General features: G+C 39.2%; 1 protein-coding gene across 1 annotated transcript in view; it reads right to left on the bottom strand.

Annotated features, from left to right (window-relative positions):
- Window positions 1–3,038: 3,038 nt before the first annotated feature.
- The window catches only part of ROPN1 (rhophilin associated tail protein 1), a 40,564-nt gene continuing 21,519 nt past the window's right edge, over window positions 3,039–22,083 (bottom strand). Inside the window, exons 2-6 of the mRNA XM_060196997.1 lie at window positions 13,903–14,030; window positions 9,639–9,756; window positions 8,348–8,509; window positions 3,810–3,985; window positions 3,039–3,234 (exon numbers count right to left, since the gene is read on the bottom strand). Coding sequence (XP_060052980.1) covers window positions 3,168–3,234; window positions 3,810–3,985; window positions 8,348–8,509; window positions 9,639–9,756; window positions 13,903–14,018 — 639 coding nt within the window. The 5' untranslated portion in view covers window positions 14,019–14,030 and the 3' untranslated portion in view covers window positions 3,039–3,167. The remainder of the gene's footprint in view (window positions 3,235–3,809; window positions 3,986–8,347; window positions 8,510–9,638; window positions 9,757–13,902; window positions 14,031–22,083) is intronic.

The following is a 22,083-nucleotide window of genomic DNA, read 5'->3' as shown; positions in this document are numbered from 1 at the left end:
GATGGGGTGACCTGATAGTGTCTAAAAAGTCATCCTTAAAGTATGCAAGTCTATTAGCCTTATGCATCTTTTGCAGTCCTTGCTTTGATGAGGTTAGCTTTGGAGTGAGTGAGTGAACTGTAATAGGAAGTAGGTGAGGAGGGTATCTAAGTCTAAGTAGACACTATTTCATTAGGAACTTTATACTGACTCACTGCAGACTATTGTGTATTTTTGCTTTCAGGTATATATTTTTCCCTAATTTATGGATACATGTGAACATATGCTCTATCTCACGGGACCTGGTCTATATCTAGGTTTTGGGATTTTGTTAGGAAATGAACCTCCTGGAATGGAATTAGAGAATCCTATGAAAGGAAAGATCTCACCTAAGTCATGAGGGTGAAAGGTTGACATTCCATGCCTGACATCTCTGGACACAGTCTGAAGTGAAGCATGGTGAGGTGGTTGATTAGGTTGTGATCAGCAGATGCAATATCATTTGGTATGAATTGAGAGAAGCCTGCAGGAAAGTGAGCCCCACCCCAGAGGTTCCAGGACTGGGGGAAATATAGGCTGTATAGAGGAAGTGTGAGGTTCCTGCTGTCTTAGGGTTTAAGAAGACAATAGATAGTTATTGCTATAGTCACATTATTTGTCAATTGGGTTAACTTTGAAGAATTCCTTTGTTAGGATTTGCTGTATCATACACAACATCACCATAATTTATGTCCTTTGACATTATTGGTATATAGCTGTGCCACCTGTTGCTTCTGTTCTCTCTGGTCTAAGCTTTTAAGAGAGTCAACATGGGAGCTGGGTGGTAGCAGAGTGGGCTAAGAACACATGGTACAAAGTGCAAGGACCCGAGTAAGAATCCCGGTTCGAGCCCCCCGCTCCCCACCTGCAGGGGAGTCGCTTCACAGGCAGTGAAGCAGGTCTGCAGGTGTCTATCTTTCTCTCCCCCTCTGTCTTCCCTTCCTCTTTCCATTCCTCTCTGTCCTATCAAACAATGACAGCATCAATAACAACAACAATAATAACTACAACAATAAAACAAGGGCAACAAAAGGGGAAATAAATAATAAAAAAAGAGAGTCAACATATCAAAGTCAGCTTGTGTATTAAAAAGACTCAGTCTGTAATTTAAAGGGTTTGAGATATTCAAACAATTTTCCTCTCTCATTAATTAAATAGTGATTTATATGACTACAAATTGATAGGAGTGTACATAAACACCATCCCCACCACCAAAAAGACTGTGTCCCATCACACCCCTCCCACCTCCCCCCCAACTCGTGAAACCTCAACCCAGGGTTTTTATTTTGGTGCCCTACCTCAAATTCAGTCAAATGCTGCTTTGAATTTCTCTTTGTTATTTTTTCTCAACTTCTGTTTATGAGTGGGATTATTTGATACTCGTCTTTATCTTTCTGACTTAGCTGACTTAACATAATTCCTTCTAGCTCCATCCGAGATGGGTCAGAGAAGGTGGGTTCATTGTTCTTGATAGCTGCATCGTATTCCATTGTGTATATATACTACAACTTTCTCAGCCACTCATCTGTTGTTGGGCACCTGGATTGCATCCAGGTTTTAGCTATTATGAATTGTGCTGCTATGAACACAGGTGTACACATTTCTTTTTGGTTGGGTGTTATGGAGTCCTTGGGGTATATCCCTAGGAGAGGGATTACTGGGTCATATGGAAGGTCCATGTCCAAGGCTTTGTGAGAGTTCTCCAGACTGCTCTCCAAAGAGGCTGGACCAGTTTAGATTACCACTAGCAGTACAGAAGTTTCCTCTGTCCCCACAGCCTCTCCAGCATTTGTTGCTGCTGTCCTTTTTGATGTGTGCCATTCTCACAGGTGTGAGATGGTATCTCAATGTTGTCTTTATTTGCATTTCTCTGATAATAAGTGACCTGGACCAATTTTAAATGTGTTTGTTAGCCTTTTGGATCTCTTCTGTAGTGAATGTTCTCTTGTGTCTTATTGATTCTCTGCTTTGTTGATCTGCCTAAGTGTGAGAGTGGGGTATTAAAATTTCCCACTATTATTGTATTACTATTGATACATTTTGTAGTTATTACAGTAGGTGTCTGATGTATTTTGATGGGCCTTCATTGGGTGCATAGATGTTAATAATTGTTAAATTGAACTGGGTATTCTGTATTTTATTTGGCAATCTTAATGCTGAAGTATTGCTAGCTTCAATAAAAATTAGTGAATAAGTAGATGAATGAATAAATCAACATCATACCAACAAGTGGAGAAAAACTGCAAAAAAAAAAAAAAACAACTATGAGCTTTCCATGTAAAGTTATGGCTAACAATCATAAAACAATCACAATAACATTAAAACTATGTCCAATTAACTTTCTACCTTATAAAACCTTACATTCTGCATGTAACCTGTGAGATAGCTCACTTGGAGGGTCCCTGCTTTGCCAAGGACAAAACTCAAAATCAAAACCTCCCCCAATCATGCTGAGGGTAGCTTTGGTTCTGTGGTCTTTCTCTCTCTCCCTGTGTCCCTCTGTATCTGTTCTTCCATTTTTTTTCATTGTTGTTGTTATTGTTGTTGGATAGGACAGAAATAGGAAGGGAAGACAAGAGAGGGGAGAGAAAGATAGATACCTGCAGACCTGCTTCACCGCTTGTGAAGTGTCTGCTCCTCCCCCCGCAAGTGGGGATCCAGGGGCTCAAACCAGGATCCTTGTGCCATCCTTGCCCTTTGAATTATGTGCACTTAACCCAGTGGGCTACTGCTCCCCCCTTTTAATGAACCATTTTTTATTATCTTTTTATTTGCTTATTGGATAGAGACCACCATAAATTGAGAGGAAGGGGGAGACAGAGAGGGAGAGAGACAGAGAAACGCTTGCAACACTGCTCTACCACTTGTGAAGCTTTACCCCTGCAGGTGGGGGCCGGGGGCTCGAACTGGGATCCTTATGTCAGTCCTTGCACTTTGCGCCACGTGCGTTTAACCTGCTGCGCTACCACCTGACCCCTACAATTATATATCTTAATTTCACACATTTATGATTTCATATGTTTGCCTAATTGTTTATTAGTATGTACCAGTTGTACAAGAAAATTGACATCAGATGGCATGTGGGATTTAGTCATTCTGAAGCCCAATCATCTCTGTATCTTCCATTTAAAATTGCCAAAAGTGTGCTTTTACTCCAGCCGAACCCTGGGGTTTTGGGTAAAGTCATTCACTTTGATTAAACCATCAGGGCCAATTCTGTTTAAGGAAAAAAAATACACACATATATATTTAATACATTTAACAATGAATCTTATTGACAGTAGTATAAACAACTCATTCCACATTAATTTTATTGTGGTTCCTGCCCTTATCATCCTAGTTTAACTATTTTGACTTACCACCCTTTGTTGACTACCATAGCTTGTCACTCCCATCTCCCATCTTTTACTTTCTCCTGGTCAAACCTGAGCTCCAGGGCCACATGAAGGATTTGTTAAGATTTATACCTAGGTCCAACTCCAGAGCTTCACATTCCATAGGTTCATGGTGCAATTAAAGAAACTGCATTTCTAATATGCTCCAGGATGATTCAGCTGCTGCCGGTCTCTAAAGAAGTCACTGCCCTATACTGTTCTCCCTTTTTCCTTTCCTCACTTATTTCTGAATATTATTTCCTTTTATTTTTAGATGATAATATTGAGTAATATCTCAAAAACATAGATTAATGTCTCTCTTCTCGGAGCAATATAATGTAGTAACCTCACTATATCTTGGCCTGCTAGATTCGTTTTCTTTATTCTTTCCCCTCTGACTGGTAAAAGTTTACTTACACTTCCTGTTCAATGTAGTTCAGCATTCTGCTAACATGCGATGCAGAGATCTCCCCGTCCACTTCTGCAATATATGTGTAGAGAAACTGGAAGGTGCTAAAAGGAATCCGGGGAGGTCCACCATCATGATCAGAGGATAAAACTTCACATACGATCTTGAGAGTTTTGGCAATGGTCTATAAAGTCATAAAGTTAGATGAGTAGACAGTATTCCAGATTAGATTCCTAAAAGCAGTTTAGATACAAGAAAGTAAACAAAATAATATTCTAATGAAATAAAGTTGGAATGATAATAGTGTTCTGGAAATTTTATTTTGTTTTACTTATTTATTTTTGTCTCCAGGGTTATTGCTGGGGTTTGATGCCTACACTACGAATCCACTGCTCCTGAAGGCTATTTTCTTCCCCTTTTGTTGTCCTTGTTGTTTATCATTGCTCTTGTGATTGCTGATGCTGTTGTTGGAAATTTTATTTTTTAACCTTTATTATTTTTACTTTTTACTATCTTTATTTATTAATAGAGACAGCCAGAAATTGAAAGGGAAGGGGGAGATAGAGAAGAAGACAGACAAAGAGACATCTGCATCCCTGCTTCATCAGTTGCAAAGCTTTCCCCTTGCAAGTGGGGAACAGGGGCTCAAACCTAGGTCCCTGTACATTGTAACATGTGTGCTCAATCAGATGTGCCACCGCTTGGTCCCTGTTCTGGAAATTTTATGCCCAAATTCATATTATTTTCTGTCTTTGTGGCAGGAATGTTAAGGAATTGTTTCTAAATTGTCAAATAATTTAGAATATTTGTTACTTTAATCAGAATAACTTCACTAAAGGAGGACAGTTTGATTTTACATTCTATAAAAATTAGTATTATTACTTATGCTTATTGCTCTCCAATGTTCTTTCTATTAATTTATTTTTTATATAATTTTATTTTATCTTAGTGAGTTAGACAAAGAGAGACAGAGACAGAGTCACTGGAGTACTTCTCAGCTCTGGCTTATGGTGGTGTTGGGAATTTAATCTGGGACCTCAGAGTCTCAGGCATGAGAGTCTTCTGCATAACCATTAGGCTGTCTCCCCAGCCTCCAGTGTTCTTTCTACAGGGCTGCAATAATTACTTCAGTTTATAAACTCCAGCAAGATATTTAGAGCAATGCAAGAGAGTAAAGCAGAAGTTTTAAGAGAAGAGTAATGTCCCTGGGAAGATAAGAGTTCTAGATGCAGGAAAAGTGATACTGAACATCAAGGTAACTTAAAACCAGTTCCTTTATAACATGTGGATCTGTCTAACTAGAACCATATAGTACTTTATATGACATAACTCTATAATCTTATTGTTTCTAGGGAAAAATTAATAGATGAGCACCAAAAGTTTTAATGGGAAGACTGCTATAAAAATATTCCATATAAGGGAACTTGAAGATTAAAGGATCATGTTCAGAAGTGAGGTTTTGGCTATATGTGTTTTAAAAAAAAACTTAACCTTTGCATACATTTCACAAGTGAAAACAATGTGAAATGATAGGACAAAAGAAATAAATGATTCAAAGGAAGATTATTTAGCTCTGAATTAGCAAAGATCAGTGAAAAATTTGTATTGACTGGTGAAAGGGGTAAATAAACAAACATTTGCTATATCTACCCAAATGACTAGCCAGTATTAGTTTTCCTCTATAGTTGCTATTTTCCTTTCTACTTTCCTCCTCCTCCATTCTAATGGATAGCTAAATAATGTTTATTTATCTGTGGTGTGTTACACAGGACTGAAAGCTTTTACTTGATGACAAATGATGTAAATGTTAATTACATCCATTGATAGTTCATTTTAGTTGATTTACTACTTAATGTTGACTCCTGATTTTTACACCCACTAACATTTTATGAAACAGAAATTCCAATGTATGTACATTTTAAAATGACAAACCATATCACATCAAAGAAATTTTGGCTTTGCAGCATATTTTTTTAATATTTACTTATTTATTCCTTTTTGTTGCCCTTGTTGTTTTATTGTTATAGTTACTGATGTTGTTGTTGTTAGGACAGAGAGAAATGGAGAGAGGAGGGGAAGACAGAGAGGGGGAAAGAAAGATAGGTACCTGCAGACCTGCTTCACTGCCTGTGAAGCGACTCCCCTGCAGGTGGGGAGCCAGGGGCTCACTGGGATCCTGTGCTTTGCACCGTGTGCACTTAACTAGCTGCACTACAGTCCAACTCCCTCAGCAGACTTCTTTGATTTACTCTTTTCTGCCCTTGGGAGTCTTCTCCTAAAAATAATTGTGAAGCACTGTAGGAGGCAATATGCCAGGCACTTCCACAAAAGAAGGTAAGAGGAACATACAGGAGGCTGTCAGTGGGGTGAGCAGACATGCACAAGAGAGAAGGCAGAAAGACTGGTTTTGACTAGAGTTTAAAACAATCACTGAACTTCATAATTTCTGTGCATAGCTTATCCTCTCTGTTTCTCTCTTAAAAGGCAAATGAATGGGGACTAGTGATGGACACAACTGGTAGAGCACTCATACTCCATATGCAAAAACTTGGGTTCAAGCCCTCTGCCCCCACCTGCAGGGGGTAAGCTTCACAAATGGTAGGCCAGTGCTGAAGGTTTCTCTCTTTTCTCTCTTCATGTGTCTCTATTTTTCTCTACGTCTATCAGTAGAAAAAGAAAAAAAAATAGCTACATGGACAAGTGGTAGAATTGTTGTGGGGGCACTAAGCCCCAGCAATAATCCTGGTAGAAAAAAGGAAAATTTTTAATGAACAAACACCAAAATACAACTACTATATTCCCTTAGTGTTTTAATTCTATTCTCCTCTTCCTGTAGTCTCTTCTAAATTAGGGTGCTGTGAGGTGAGGAAATCCCTTATGTGGCTACTCTAAAGACTAGGGTTTCCCCTTTCCTTGGACATTAAACTGATATCTTGAAGAGTACAGAGGAGAAATCTGAGAAACTGAGTAATTTACCTTAAAGCTGTTTCAGTTATTGCATCAAACCACATATAATGTCTAGATTATTTTCTTACTCTACTACCCTTTGTGAATGGGACTGATTAAGAAGATAAGCATTTGCAGGTGGTGCAAAGCACAAGGACCGCATAAGGATCCCGGCTCCCCACCTGCAGGGTAGTCGCTTCACAAACAGTGAAACAGGTCTGGAGGTATCTTTCTTTCCCACCTCTCTGTCTTCCCCTCCTCTCTCCACTTCTTTCTCTCCTATCCAACAATGATGATATCAGTAACAACAATAATAACTATAACAATAAAACAACAAGGGCAACAAAAGAGAATAAATAAATATTTTAAAAAGATGAGTATCAACTACAAATAAAATACTTTCTTTTTTGTTTAAATACTTCTGAATGTGGTGTGAATAAATTTGACCCTGTGAAAATGTAATAAACTATATCAAGTTTTTCCCCAATACTTTTTTTGAAGTCACAGAAGTGTGACATTTGCTGGTTGGAAACTCATTTGCCTCTGATACATTTACCTCTTCCTTTTGAAAGAAAGTAAGTTATTCATTATATAATGTTAGTAAAAGACATTAATAAGGACAACAACAAAACCACAAAAGAAAAGATTCATCTCCAAAGAAATGATTGCTATAATGAAAGTCACAGGGGAAAGTCACAGGAAAAGTAGAATTATAGTATTCCTGGTGTTTTTCCCCAGAAACAAAAGTGTCAAAAATGCATTCCAGGCATATTTGAGAAGAACAAAATCATGTTTGGATATGCTGAATGATTCAAAACTACCTTTTCAAACTATCTGATTTTGGCAGAGGCAATAATTGTCTCATTAACTTTTAAACTGCATATATTCAAGGATTTAAAAAATAAGTTCCAGATTAATTTCATTTAAGTTATGATAACAGCTTTTAACAAGACTGAGTCCACATATAGGATGAGCTCATTATGATATAATTTTCTTTAACACAGGAAAGTGATTTTTCCAATTGTAAACCAAATCCAATTTGGAAATGCATGAATTTGTATGAACATCCTGCATCCATGATGATGTCACAACTATAAGTCTAGAAATAGCTTCATCTCTCCTTACTTGCTCTCTTACCTATGATTTTTATATTCAATTATGCTTATCAAATAGTTTTCTATAAGACTTCACTTCATCTTAAAAGTATTGGTATATCTTTTATGCATCCAAGAATAAGTGATTCTTATTCTATAGCTGGGTATTGGTTATCTCCAGGAATATAAATGAAGACATTGGAGTGATCACAGATATAAATGTGAGTGCAGTGATTGAAATTCATATAATATCCCAACGTGATATTTTAGTCCACCTCTCCCCAGAGATCAATGATATATTTTTCCCTTATCTCCCTTCTTAACCCCTACTTCTGGCTGATGAACAGATAAATGATCTTAACTCTGACAGAAGGTCAAGTAGACAAGAACAGGCATGCATGCTGATCATTAGTGCAGGAGAGCTTACTGTGGAAGTAGATGTGTTGTCTTTCAGGTCTAGAGAAAGATTTTCCCAAAAATGGCTGACATCATTAAAGCTAACTTACTACTCCAAGAGAGCTGCAAGCAAGGGCTAAAAACTTCAGCCACTCAATCTCCTCTGCGAAGCGGCCTACATTCATCACACTGTTAAAGAGATCTGTTGGGAGACTCAGCACCTTCCACATCTGGGCCAACTCATCTGCATGGATGATCAGTCGGCCACCAACCTGCAGTGCAGAAGACAGACACAAGAAAGAATGAGAAAATGCCCGAAGAAACACCTGCTCAGGCATGCCCCCCACACACATATTTCTCAGCACACAATAAGGGGTGGTGTAAACAAATGGAGGACTCAACTTGGCAATTCTCTTTGCAAGAAGAGATAAATTCTCACCTTAGTGAAAAGTATCCTGAAATAAAATTTAATCCTCTACTTCAAAATTACAGGGAAATAACATCTACATTGAATTTTAATTTGGGATATGCTTTTATTTTCTGTGGTTTTATTTCTATGCTAGCCCCTTCTATAAGACAGGCAGGATGGCCTGAAATGAAACCACTTCTCAGTAGTGAAACGTGGCCTAGGTGTTAAGTCTCTTCTAGTAAATCCCCTCATGTATCCCTTAGTATTTCTCAAAAACAAAACAAAACAAGACAGATGTGGGTCTGTGGTCTGAATGCCTATACTGTTTGGTCCTAGGTACCTTAAATCTCTGCCGTGTCCACCTTACAAGGTGTTTGGTGATTGAAAGGAAAAAGGAACAAATAACCAGTTATTAGTTATGTGCTAAGGGTATACAAAAACTAAGTGTTACTATATCATCCCTGACCCTCTGACTACTGAAATGCTAAGCCTCTGGGACTATCAAAGTTGACTAAATAACTCTTGAAATATCCCAGACCTTTCTATTCTGGATATTAAAGCCAGGTATGGTGGTGCTAAACCATTTGTCCTAGAAACTGGTAAAACTACAAGCTTCCTCAAGCCAAGTTCTCTTCATCCACTTACTGGGGAGCTTCCAGGATGATGTAGCTGTGAAGAGAGTTAAGAGTTCTCTCTCAAAACTAGGCTATGTCAGCACCTGGGTTAGCTCAAGAACTTATATAATATGTCATTCCCAAAAATGTTATTGGTATTATGTTATAATCTTGATTGGTCAGGGTGACATTGTAAAAGGATCCCTATTATGTGGAGAGAAGTGATTAAAAGTACAGTGAGCCCCTCGACATTCTGATAGCTTTAGGGAAATCTGGAATGACCATACTGACTGGATGAGAGATGGTGGGCTTTTGTCAGCACCCACCCATCCTTGACACTGTCCCAACATTCCTTCCATGCTTCAGTATAGCCCTTACCCGAGAATGCAGGATCTTTAACAGCTCAGGTGTAAGCTCTGCCCAGTTAGACAAAGTAACTCGCTCAGACCGCTCTCTCACTGGAGGGATCTCTCCACGGGACATGGCCCCAAAATACCTAAAAGAAAGTAAGTCAGGAGATTAGGTGAAGCATCTAGTACTTCAGTGCCTCTGGTTGATTTTGAAATAAAAAAAGGGAAGGGGATGGAGGGAAGAACATTGATTGACTAAGGGACTTTTTATATGACAGGTACTGCTCATAGTTCCATTATATACAGAAAAAGCCTGAAGGTGTTACTTTCCACTTGTCGTATAAAGGACACTTAGGGAATGCAAAGATCTGTTTATCTTTAAGGATGAAGAATAGCAAAAAAAAAAAAAGAGTGGTATGGAATGCTCTGAAATATATTGGATGTGAAGTAGTTTACTTGTTTAAAGCCACTCCCCCCTGTTTTATATATAGTCTTGTGAACACAAATATATGGACATTCCTAGTATGTGCTTGTGTATTTGTGTAATCCTAGTACCTACAGTACCTTTACCGCCCCCCCCCCTCCGCCACACACCTCAGTGTAAAGGTAGTACAAAGTAAAATAGCTATTAATATACTAAAAGTTGATACTAAGTAGTGGATGAGGGTATGTAGTCTTGGAAAAAGCAGTTGAAATAATGTAAAGAAACTTACAACAGACAGTGGAGTAGATGGAAGTACTGTAAGGATGAGACAGGAAGCTTTTGACTGGAGGCAGTGAAGCTCGAGGCTTCAAGGGGAAAGGGAAAGAACGTTGGCAGGGCACTAAGAGGAGGCTTAGTAGTAAAGTCAAAGGGTTTGAGACATTCTTCTATGTGGTGTGTGAAGTAGAATCCTCTCTATCTTTATTCAAAGACTTTGCTAAGTCTGCCTGCCCATGAATGCTTTGTGGCGTCAACTTAGCTTTGGTACAAGTCTTGTCACAGGACAGGAAGATGAAAGGATTTAAAAAAATTTTTTTATATTTACTTATTTATTCCCTTTTGTTGCCCTTGTTTTATCGTTGTTGTTATTGATGTCGTCGTTCGATAGAACAGAGAGAAATGGAGAGAGGAGGGGAAGACAGAGAGGGGGAGAGAAAGATAGACACCTGCAGACCTGCTTCACAGCTTGTGAAGCAACTCTCTTGCAGGTGGGAAGGGGGCCTCGAATCAGGATCCTTAAGCCGGTCCTTGCGCTTTGCACCACCTACGCTTAACCTGCTGCGCTACCGCCCCACTCCCAAGATGAAAGGATTTTTCGTTTGTTTGTTTTTCAGCTTGGTGTCTTTCTCAGTCAAGAACTTGACTATCTCTGGATCACAAATCTCTGCTCTAGTGTATTTATTTAAAATACTTATTCATTTATTCCCTTTTGTTGCCCTTGTTTTATTGTTGTACTTATTGATGTCGTCATTGTTGGATAGGACAGAGAGAAATGGAGAGAGGAGGGGAAGACAGAAAGGGGGAGAGAGACACCTGCAGACCTGCTTCACCGCCTGTGAAGCGACTCCCCTGCAGTTGGGGAGCCAGGGGCTGGAACTGGGATCCTTACGCTGGTCCTTGCACTTTGTGCCATGTGTGCTTAACCTGCTGCGATGCTGCCTGACTCCCTTTTATTTATTTATTTTATCACTTTCTCCAGATCCAGGCAATATGAAAAAAAAATACAAAAGAAGTTTTGTAAATATCCTTTTTTTTTTTTTTTTGGTAAAAGTTCAAAAGCAATATAATGATAAGACATACATTGCCTGTTTTTAAGACAGAGCATTACAGAGCTAAAATTACCAGGACTATAACATATTTCCCAGGCTTTTCTGGGAGGTGATAGTATGACAGGCAGAAGTTGTACTTCAGGACAACTTCAACAACATGCATAAGCAAACTCCACAGATAGGAAAATTCTGTTGGGGATAGAGTGACAATGGGACAGATGATTTCTCATTTGGCAGAAGTGATTGCTGAAAGAATGAAACTCAGTTGCAGTATCTTTGGACTTTTTCAATGGAATTGATTGGAGAATATGCAAACAAAACTATATGATGGATCAAGTGCTCTCTCGGTTATTTATCTCTGTCTTCAGTGTATAATTTCATGGTTATTCATATGTATTTCCAATTTGCACTGTACTACACATATATCAACCACAAGACAAATTAGTTTCTGACCTTATGATGCCTGGTAGGTGGTTTCTACATTGACAGCAGTAAGTGGGAAAATTTTTGCTTATGATAAATGCACACTTTGTCATGGAAATATTTTGTGAAGTTTTACCATCTAAAATGCTACAGGTTTGTATGTCACAAAACCATTTGAAAAGACTTTTTCTTGAGGCCAGGTGGTGGCATACCTGGTTGAATGCACACATTACAGTGCTCAAGGACCCAGGTTCAAGTTCCTGGTCCCCACCTGCAGGGGGAAAGCTTCACAAATGGTGAGGCAATGCTGCAGGTGTCTCTCTGCCCCTCTCCCTCTCTATTACCCCTTCCCTCTTGACTTCTGGCTGTTTCTATCAAACAAAAGAAAGATAATTTTTAAAAAAAAGAGCTTTTCTTGTCTGAAGAGGCTGGAGAGTTCTCTTAAGTCATGCTCTCCTTTATCATTATAGTTAAACTACTGATTCTTCACAGAAATCTAGAAAATTTATAGCACATGACACAATATGGGAACAGGTAGGTTATAACCATAGAATGTTTTCTCCTATAAATGTCAGGAGCAATACCAGGAAATGTCATTTTTCTTACTATAAAACAGCAGCACAATAACTAATAAAATGGGGTTTTAAACTACTGCATATTATAAAACAAAGTCTGTCTGAGTATTCCAAAAGAAATTAGTCTTCTGATGGTTAAAGTGCAATCTTAGAAGTGATATACAATCTAGAAAAAAAAGTATACAGGGCTCATTAGTAGCAAAGCAACCCCATTTATGTCTCTCCTTATGAACATACTGACAGCTTCTCCTTCTGTGTGTAAAGCTTACTCCCAGCCCACTCAGGAGCAGAGATTTAGTAAGGTTATTTTTATTTATATTTTGGCAGCTATAACAAAGGGTTTATCATTTTAAGATGAAATAAATTTATAATTTCACACTTCTAAGGGTGTAACAAGCTTTAAACATTTTTTTCCAGACTCTACCAAAGTTCCTGTAGATTTCTCAAAAGGCTCCTTTTAAATGACATTTGTGACTTCTTTATGTGTGTCTCCTCAGTGCATCTTCTCAATCTCATGCTGAAGTCCTTCTCCATTTGTATGGCCACCAGTGCTCCCCAGTCTTTCTTACTCCTGCCATTCCCACTGAAACACCACTAGCCAAGGTCATGGTCAAACTGTACAAATAATCACAGATGGTCCAGCAGGTCTAGTTAACTCCCTCCCCCTGGCTCAAACAAGCTTCTGCCCCCCCAATTTTCAAGAAGGCATGTTCTTCTAAGAAGCAATTTCACAGCTGAGAGACTTTCTGTGTAAAGCTCCTATAGTTCGGGGTAACAGCTATTATTATGTAAGCTCCTTCGATTGACTAGCCTCTGGAGGTCTCTCAAGACTCCCCAGAAACAGAGCACTTGTGAAGCAGTTTCCAGGGAGTCAGGCTCCTCATCACTGTTTTCATCTCCTTTCTCCAGAATGCAATATGTGCTATGCAGACATCTTTATGTTGGGGGTACAAGTCAGTTCAAATAAACCCCCAAGAAAATATTTCCCCTAACGATAGGATAGGATATGAGCTTTAACAGTAGTGAAGGAACTGTCTCATCAACGGAGTAAATTTAGGAGAGAACCAGCTAGAACTGATCCTACACAACGTAGCCGGTGGGCTCATGGCATGGCTCCTCCAGGTGCACTGCTGCCATCTACTGGTGTGATGGGAGAACGAGGTCCTGTCTAAACAAATGAGTGTTCGGAATCCTTCCTATCCAGTGAGGCTGGGAACCTAGTGGAGAGAGCGTGTGCTCTTGGAATGTGGACATCAAACTCTGCTGATAGTGCTACTACATTTTGACTGTTGTTGTGGCATCCCACTGCGCAGTGTGGTTCGCTTGGGGGAGAGTACCCCATTTTCACCCAGTTTGTGGATTTTAAAGTACCAAAGTAATGCAAAAGTTGAACTTCAGAAAAGATTTCTGCTGATCAGTGCCTTGCAGCCATAGTAAACTCCTTAGAGTTTCGCAAGTTGTCTTATCCATCTCCGCCCCCACCTCCACCTCCACCTCCACTGCAGTAGGACCAAGCACTGGAGGTGAAAAATGAGTACTTACTCTGCAGCCCATTGAATGAGATCCTGTGGCTGGGTTCGAATGGCGGCTTTGGTAAATTGCTTCAGCAATTCGGGCAGCTCCGGGGGGATGCATATCTGCTTATCCGTCTGAGGCATTGATTGGTTGTCCTATTGATAGAGGGGGAAAATGTAAATCTCTGAATAAAAAATGATAATACAGTTGCCCTGGAAGGTGATACAGTGGCTAAAGCTTTATGGGCCTCCCTTTTCATTGGTAATATTGCAAGTGCCCAAGTGGTGCTCAGGTTCTGTCTCTCTCCCACTTACTCTCACTCATATAAATAAATAGATAAATACAAAATATTAAATGACAATATACACATATCCTAGTCAGATCACTCAGTTTCATATGACTAGCTGGGCAGTAGGCAGGCAGATGCAGTCCATTACTACATAAACCCAAGACTTTTGTTGTAAATAATTCCGTCCTTTACATTACACACACACACACACACACACACACACACACACACACACACACACACACCTTATTCATTTAAAAAGTAGCCAACAAGAAGCAAGCAAAAATATTCCCAAATGTTGTCATCTTTAAACTCTGAATGTCTATTTACAAAATTCTTTTAATGTAAATATATTCTACTTAAAATGGAATCATACAAGATAATTTATTTACTCAACATCATATCACAAATATTTTTTATTGAGAAGATTAATGTTTTACTGTGGATACAGTTGCTGGTACTTGCTTACACAACTCAATGATTGAATAGGGGTTTTTGAAAATTTTACTCTTTGAATTACCTATTATTAATTGACACTAGATTATTTCCAAGTAAAAATAGTCATTATTTAAACATCCATTTGAGGTCTCTCTTTTTACATCTACCTATATCTAATTATAAAAGAAAAAACTGCACATTTCACTTAAAAAGTTCTAGGAAACATTGAAACAAATCATGAAAAGCCATAGATGGTATACAACTTAATGCACAAATAAACAACCAATTAAAAGATTTTGTTGCGGGGGTAAAGGTGCACCTAGTTAATTGCACATATTATCAAGCTCAAGGACCCCGTTGGAGCAACTCTTCCCCACCTGCAGGGAGTCCGCCTCATAAGCAGTGAAGCAGATATGCAGGAGTCTCTCTTTCCCTCTTATCTACACGTCCCCTCTCAATATCTCTCTGTCATATCTAGTAAAAATTAAAAAGAAAGAAACAAAGAGAGAGAGAAAGAGAGAGAGAGAGAGAGAGGGAAAGGAAGAAAGGAAGAAAGGAAGAAAGGAAGAAAGAAAGAAAGAAAGAAAGAGAAAGAGGAAGGCGAGGGGCTGGGCGGTAGCGCACCAGGTTAAGTGCACATGGCGTGAAGCGCAAGGACCATCCTAAGAATCTGAGTTCGGGCCCTGGCTCCCCCACCTGCAGGGAGTCGCTTCACAGCAGTGACAAACGCTAGAAGAAGAAGTAAAGCAAGTCTGCAAGAGTCTATCTTTCTCTCCCCCTCTCTTCCCCATCTCTCTTGATTTCACTCTGTCCTATCCAACAACAACGACAGCAATAACAACAATAATAACGATAAACAAGGGCAACAAAAGGGAAAAATAGCCACCAGGCACAGTGGATTCATATATAGTTTAGACACCAAGCCCCAGCTATAACCCCGCAGGCAAAAAAAAAAAAAAAAAGATTTTGTTGATGCCAGGTAATGACACATTCGATTGAGCACACATTACAATGCTCAAAGATCTGGGCACAAGCTACTGGTCCCACCTGCAGAAGGGAAGCATCCTGAGCAGTGCTGCAGTCTTTTTTTCCTCTCTCTCTCTCTCCCTTTCCTTTCGATTCATCTCTGTCTCTATCCAATAAATAAATCAATAGATTTAAAAAGATTGCCTGTTTTCAATAAAGAAACAAGAAAGTTCCAAAAGCTCTTTTTGATTAGGGAAATTTGCCAATGCCAAGTAAATTGAATGACATAGACATCAGAGTGACTAGCAAATGATGAAGTTGGAGTTGACCTGGGCACTAATGTAGGTGGCAAGAACAATGATCAGATTTGGAGGGAAGAGATCTGGTTTTGGACTCATAATAAGTGAACAGATGACTTTTCCTCCAAACCCAAGCACTTCCAAGTTTCAAACACCCTCAGAATAGAAGACTAAGAGCGAATCTATCTACATGACAGAGGACAGAGACACAAAACCTATCTTCATTGCTGCTTCTTGATGGAAAAATTATGTATTCTGTTTGTGGCCACAAGTTAGATTTTAATTTTACATTTAATATTAGCAGCTTTGGGGGAAAGTTCTCTGACTTGTTTTGCTTTAGTTTTTTTATTATCTTTATTTGACAGATGTAGTCAGCATTCTAGAGGGAACTGAGGAGATACAAAGGGAGAGAGACAGAGACATCTGCAGCATTGCTTCATTTCTCTCAAAGCTTTCTCCCTGCAGGTGGGGACCAGGGGCTTGAACACTGCAATGTGTGCTCAACCAGGTGCACCTCCATCTACCCCCCATCTGACTTATTTTGTTCAGATCTATCTTCTACATGCTGTTTATAATAAATAATTCACTAAATGGTAATCATATCCCAAGATTCTCCCAAGATTTATACATAGTAGGAAACTATAAATTTTAATTAAATTTATTTATTTATTGGATAGACACAGCCAGAAATCTAGAGGAAAGGGGGTGATAGAGAGGGAGAGACAGAGAGATACCTGAAGCCCTGCTTCACCACTTGTGAAGCTTTCCTCCTGCAGGTGGGGACCAGGGGCTTGAACCAGGTCCTTGCACATTGTAACATGTGCACTCAACCAGGTTCACCACCACCCAGCCCCTCCTATTTTCTTTTCTTCTTTCTTTCTTTCTTTTCTTTCTTTCTTTCTTCCTTTCTTTCTTTCTTTCTTTCTTTCTTTCTTTCTTTCTTTTTCTTTCTCTCTCTCTTCCTTCCTTCCTTTATCTTTCTTTCTCTCTCTCTCTCTCTCTCTTTTATAGTTCTTAGCCTATTTTCTAAGAAATGGTACATCCAGAGTTTTAGCACTTTTTCATCCATTGTTAGTTGTCCTAATTTTCTCTTTTCTCCAGTGTGTTATGAATTCTGGCTGACTTAAAGTAATCTCCTTCTTTCCATGTTTTTGAACTCTTTACATTCTCCAAATTAATCTTGAGTCCATAACTATATCGTAAGCCTTCATAGAAAACTGAAGTATCATAAAATATTACTTGTAATAAACATTTCACCTTACTTTCATTCTCTTTTTCTACCATAGTTTTGCACCTATGTAATTTCGCTTCTCCCAGTGAACTTTCTTTTTTCCCAGATAGAGAGTGAGAGACAGAGAGGAAGAGATAAATAAACACCATAGTACTGCTCTACTACTCATTAAATTTCACTCTGTACATGGTGCTCCCATTTGTGTCTTGAACCCTGATCCTCCTCACACATGGTAAAATATGCTTTCTGCCAGGTGAGCTGTTTCCTGCCCCCCCTCACATTTTACCATCTCACCCCACCCTGCGTTTTATAGATCTCTGAAGCTGAGCTTTCCTCAAGTGTTCAAACAGACTGGGTTACAGGTGTGATATGAGTAACTGATGGTTGTAAACTGTGTTTATTCACACAAATTTACAGCCATTCACAAATTTACAACAGTTGAAATTATATTTGTATGCTGTTTGCTTCAGTCAATAAACTTTCAGATTTTAGTAATTACTGTTTTAGTGCTTCAGGTTTTATGCAGAACACCTGCTAACAGAGATGCTTGTATAGTATTGATACTTTCCCCTATAGTCATAATGATAAAGGTATCGTGGATAATATTGCTTAAATTGCAGTGTATTTATTTTCAGTGTTAGTCTTTTGGTTTCCCTATCCTACACACACACACACAAACATCCGCACACTAAATTTCAAGTGTTTATCTTCCTTGCACTGGGACCAAGGTTTGAGCCCCCAACCCCCATCTGTAGGGGTCGGGGGTAGCTTCACCACTGGAGGAGCAAGCTGCAGGTTTCTTTCTCTCCTTCTCTCACCCCATTTCTCTCTGCCTCTATCACAATTAAAAAAAGAAAAAACTGGACCATCAGGAATGGTGGATTTGTCTTGTAGTCATGGAGTCCCTGGAGGGGGAAAAAGGGTTTGCTTGCCTTAATTATTTTTTTTTTCTTTGTCTAAATCTCTTATTATTACTTTTTTTTGGCCTCTAGAGTTATTGCTGGGGGCTCGGTGCACCATAAATCCATTGCTCCTGGAGGCTGTTTTTTCCCCTTCTGTTGCCCTTGTTGCTGTGGATATTATTATTGTTGTCATAGCTATTGTTATTGTTGGATAGAACAGAGAGAAATGGAGAAAGGAAGAGAAGACAGGAGGAAAGAAAGACACCTGCAGACCTGCTTCACCACGTGTGAAGTGACCCCCTCCTGCAGGTGGAGAGCTGGCAGCTTGAACCAGGTCCTTGTGTTTCGCACCATGGGCGCTTAACCCACTGTGCCTGACCCCTAAATATCTTATTTTTATAGAAAAGTTACCAAATGGAAATTATGCCATATAAATGATGCCAGGGTTTTAATATAAAATGCTTATAATATAAAGGTAGTCTGGTAAAAGAGTGGCAAATAAAGTTTATTATTATTTTTTTTAATCTGAAAACCATTTTATGTTCTTTTTTAAAATTTATTTCTTTATTGGGGAATTAATGTTTTACATTCAACAGTATCATTTTATGTTCTTAAAAGTTTTTTTTTTTCTGGGAGTTGGGCGGTGGCGCAGTGGGTTAAGCGCACATGGCGCAAAGTGCAGGGATCGGCGTAAGGGTCCCGGTTAGAGCCCCCCCCTCCCCACCTGCAGGGGAGTCGCTTCACAGGCGGTGAAGCAGGTCTGCAGGTGTCTATCTTTCTCTCCCCTCTCTCTCTGTCTTCCCCTCCTCTCTCCATTTCTCTCTGTCCTATCCAACAACAAAAGCAATGTCAATAATGGCAATAATAACCACAACGAGGCTGCAACAACTAGGGCAACAAAAAGGGGGAAAAATGGCCTCCAGGAGCGGTGGATTCATGGTGCAGGCACCGAGCCCAGCAATAACCCTGGAGGAAAAAAAAAAAATTTTTTTTTCTTAAAAGTTATTGATGGATAGGGTATAGAGACTGTATAGAGACAGCCAGAAAGCAAGAGGGTTGGGAAGAAAGAGAGGGAGAGAGACAGAGAGATACCTGCAGCCCTGTTTCACCACTCATGAAGCTTTCCCCCTGCAGGTGGGGACCAGGGGCTCAAACCCAGGTCTTTTCACACTCTAATGTGTGCACTTAACCAGGTGTACCACCATCAGGCTCCTAACGTCTTTTTTTTTTTTTTTTTTTTTTTTGCATCACCTGTTTTGGAGCCCTAACACTATGTGGGAAATGCTATGGCATTTGAGGAAGTTCTAGTGCTATGGTATCTTTGCTCTCTCTGTGTTAGAAAGGTGGCCCAGAGAGATCAAAGTCCACCATGTGTCTTGGAGCCCTGCCTCCCCAGATCTCTGCCCCACTAAGGAATGAGTATGGATTGACCTGCCAACTCCCATGTTCAGCAGAGAAGCAATTACAGAAGCCAGACCTTCTGCACCCCACAATGATCCTGGGTCTATACTCCCAGAGGGATAAAGAATAGGAAGCTTTCAAGGGAGGATATTGGATATGGAGCTCTTGGGGTGGGCATTGTGTGGAAATGTACCCCTCCTATCCTATAGTCTTGTCAATATTTCCATTTTATAAATAAAAAAAAGTATGGGGCTGGGAGGTGGCACACCTGGTTGAGCATACATATTACCATGTGCAAGGACCTTGGTTTGAGTCCCATTCCCCACCTGCAGGGAAAATACTTTATAAGCGATGGAACAAGAACTTTGGGTGTCTTTCTCTCCCTTTTCTCTTTTTCCCCTTCTCTCAATTTCTCTCTATTCCATCAAATGAAATAGAGAGAAAGAAAGAGAAAAAAAAGAAAAAGTCAAAGTATGCATGCCTACTATCCTAAATCCTCAAAAATGTAATCATTGAGGAGTCCAAAGGACATGTTAACATAGGTTAGATCTATTATTATCTATCACTTTAAAAAATTAAAATGAAACAGATGAATGTTTACTTTTAAATGAAATAAATCATTTATGTGATAATACAAGTAACATATTTTAAAATGTTTTTTTTAATTTTTATTTACTTTTTAATATTTATTTTCCCTTTTGTTGCCCTTGTTTTATTACTATAGTTATTATTGTTGTTGTTATTGATGTCGTTGTTGGATAGGACAGAGAGAAATGGGGAGAGGAGGGGAAGACAGGGAGAGGGAGAGAAAGACACCTGCAGACCTGTTTCACCGCCTGTGAAGCAACTCCCCTGCAGGTGGGGAGCCGGGGCAAGTAACATATTTTTATGAAAAATTACTATCATTCAAAGAAGTTTTAAAAATCCCTTTGTTCTATCAAGGGAGGGGACTGGATACGGAGTTCTGGTGGTGGGAATTATATGGAGTCATACCCCTCTTATCTTATGGTCTTGTCAGTGTTTCCATTTTATAAATAAAAATTTTTAAAAATTCCTTTGTTGGGGCTGGGTGGTGGCACACCTGGTGATTGTACATCTCACCACGCCAAGGACCCAGATTCAAGCTTCCAGTCCCCATCTGCAGAGGGGAAGCTTCATGAGTTATGAAACAAGTACTGCAGATATTTCTATCTATCTCCTTCTCTGTCTCCTCACCCCTTTCAATTTATCTGTTCTATCAAATAAATAGATAAATATCTCCTTGTTGAGAAGAGTGGCACTTATGTACAATTTTTTAAAAATCTTCCAGAATCTACTTAAAAGAAGGTAGTTAGAACATCATTCAGTCTGCTGTGATATTACATATCATAAAACTTCTGGTAAAGTTTATTGTATATTCTTAAAAAAAAGAGTAAGAAAGAGGATAATAACTTAGTATTAATACAGAAATAATTTGAACTTCAAAGACTTTTACCCCACCCCCAGATTTTCAAGGATTCTTAGAAGTTTCTGAAACCACATAGGAAAATTAATGCTGTATGAAACTGTTGATAATTGTACTTAACAGCCACAATAATAGTTTATATCAGATTAGGTTGAATAATAATTAAAAGGTCATATAATTAAGAACTAAAGCCTAAATAGCGTTTACTCATTCTATCAACCTGCCTGAAAATGACTATATCTTGGACTAAAGATAAAAAGGAATCACATTATTATAAGGGGCATTGATGACTATCTACAAGCTAATTAATTGTACAATTTCCTTGTAGAATGATAAAACCACACGTTAGTTAAAAACTGTGTTCAGGGGCAAAGCCAAGATGGCAACCTGGAGACAACACCTGGTGTGAGCTCCAAAAAGCAGCAGTTTACAACCTGGGATTTTATGGAGAGGGTAAGATATCTGGGACATCTGTGAAAGGGTGAAAGGGGGGGGGTCAGGGTGACATCAAAAAAGAGTCCTATAACCCACTCTTGGGCTGGCAAACAGAGGCCAAAAGGACAAAGAAAGGAAAATCTTTGGCTTGACTATTTCTGAACTCACCTTCCCCCCAAAACCAGCCTCCATAGGCTGGCCAGCTGCTCCTAGCAGGCTTCCTGTGGAGCTATTTTCTTTACCAAGATTCCTGGCTCAGCAGGGATGTCATTCCAAGCCTTTTCCTTTTCCTTTCCTTTTTCTTTCTGAAGGGGGATGGAGTTCTAGTTGAGAGACAGAATACCTGACCAATCAGGGTCTCAGGCCTGCCTGTGAAAGACTAGCTGGATTTTTTTTTTTTTGATACTTCTTATAATTGGTCGTCTTTGCTTGGTTTAGTAAGGGGACCAGTTGCATGTAGCCAATCTGGAGCAGGCCAAGCTGCAGACTGACTGTTAGGGTTTTTAAACTATATTTTATTTTATTATTACTATTATTATATACACGTGTACCTTTTCCTCCTCTTCAGGTTGACCAAAATTAACTTTTGTTGCTTTTTCTATTGATAGGTGACTGGCTGTCTTATCCATGTGGGAGGAACTTGTTTCTCTCTCCCTCCTCCCTCTACCCTCCTTTTTCTCTCCTCCTAGCTAATTAAAAACAAACAGACAAACCCCTCTTTCCTTTCATTGCTCTTTTTTTCTTCTTCTTCTTCCTTCTTTTGCTTTCTAAATTCATTGACACTCATTTGTGAATTATTTTGT

The sequence above is a fragment of the Erinaceus europaeus genome, chromosome 9 (assembly GCF_950295315.1).
Source record: "Erinaceus europaeus chromosome 9, mEriEur2.1, whole genome shotgun sequence".
Classification (NCBI taxonomy): domain Eukaryota; kingdom Metazoa; phylum Chordata; class Mammalia; order Eulipotyphla; family Erinaceidae; genus Erinaceus; species Erinaceus europaeus.
The sequence above is the reverse complement of the archived record's forward strand: the minus strand, read 5'-3'. Positions and strand labels throughout refer to the sequence as shown.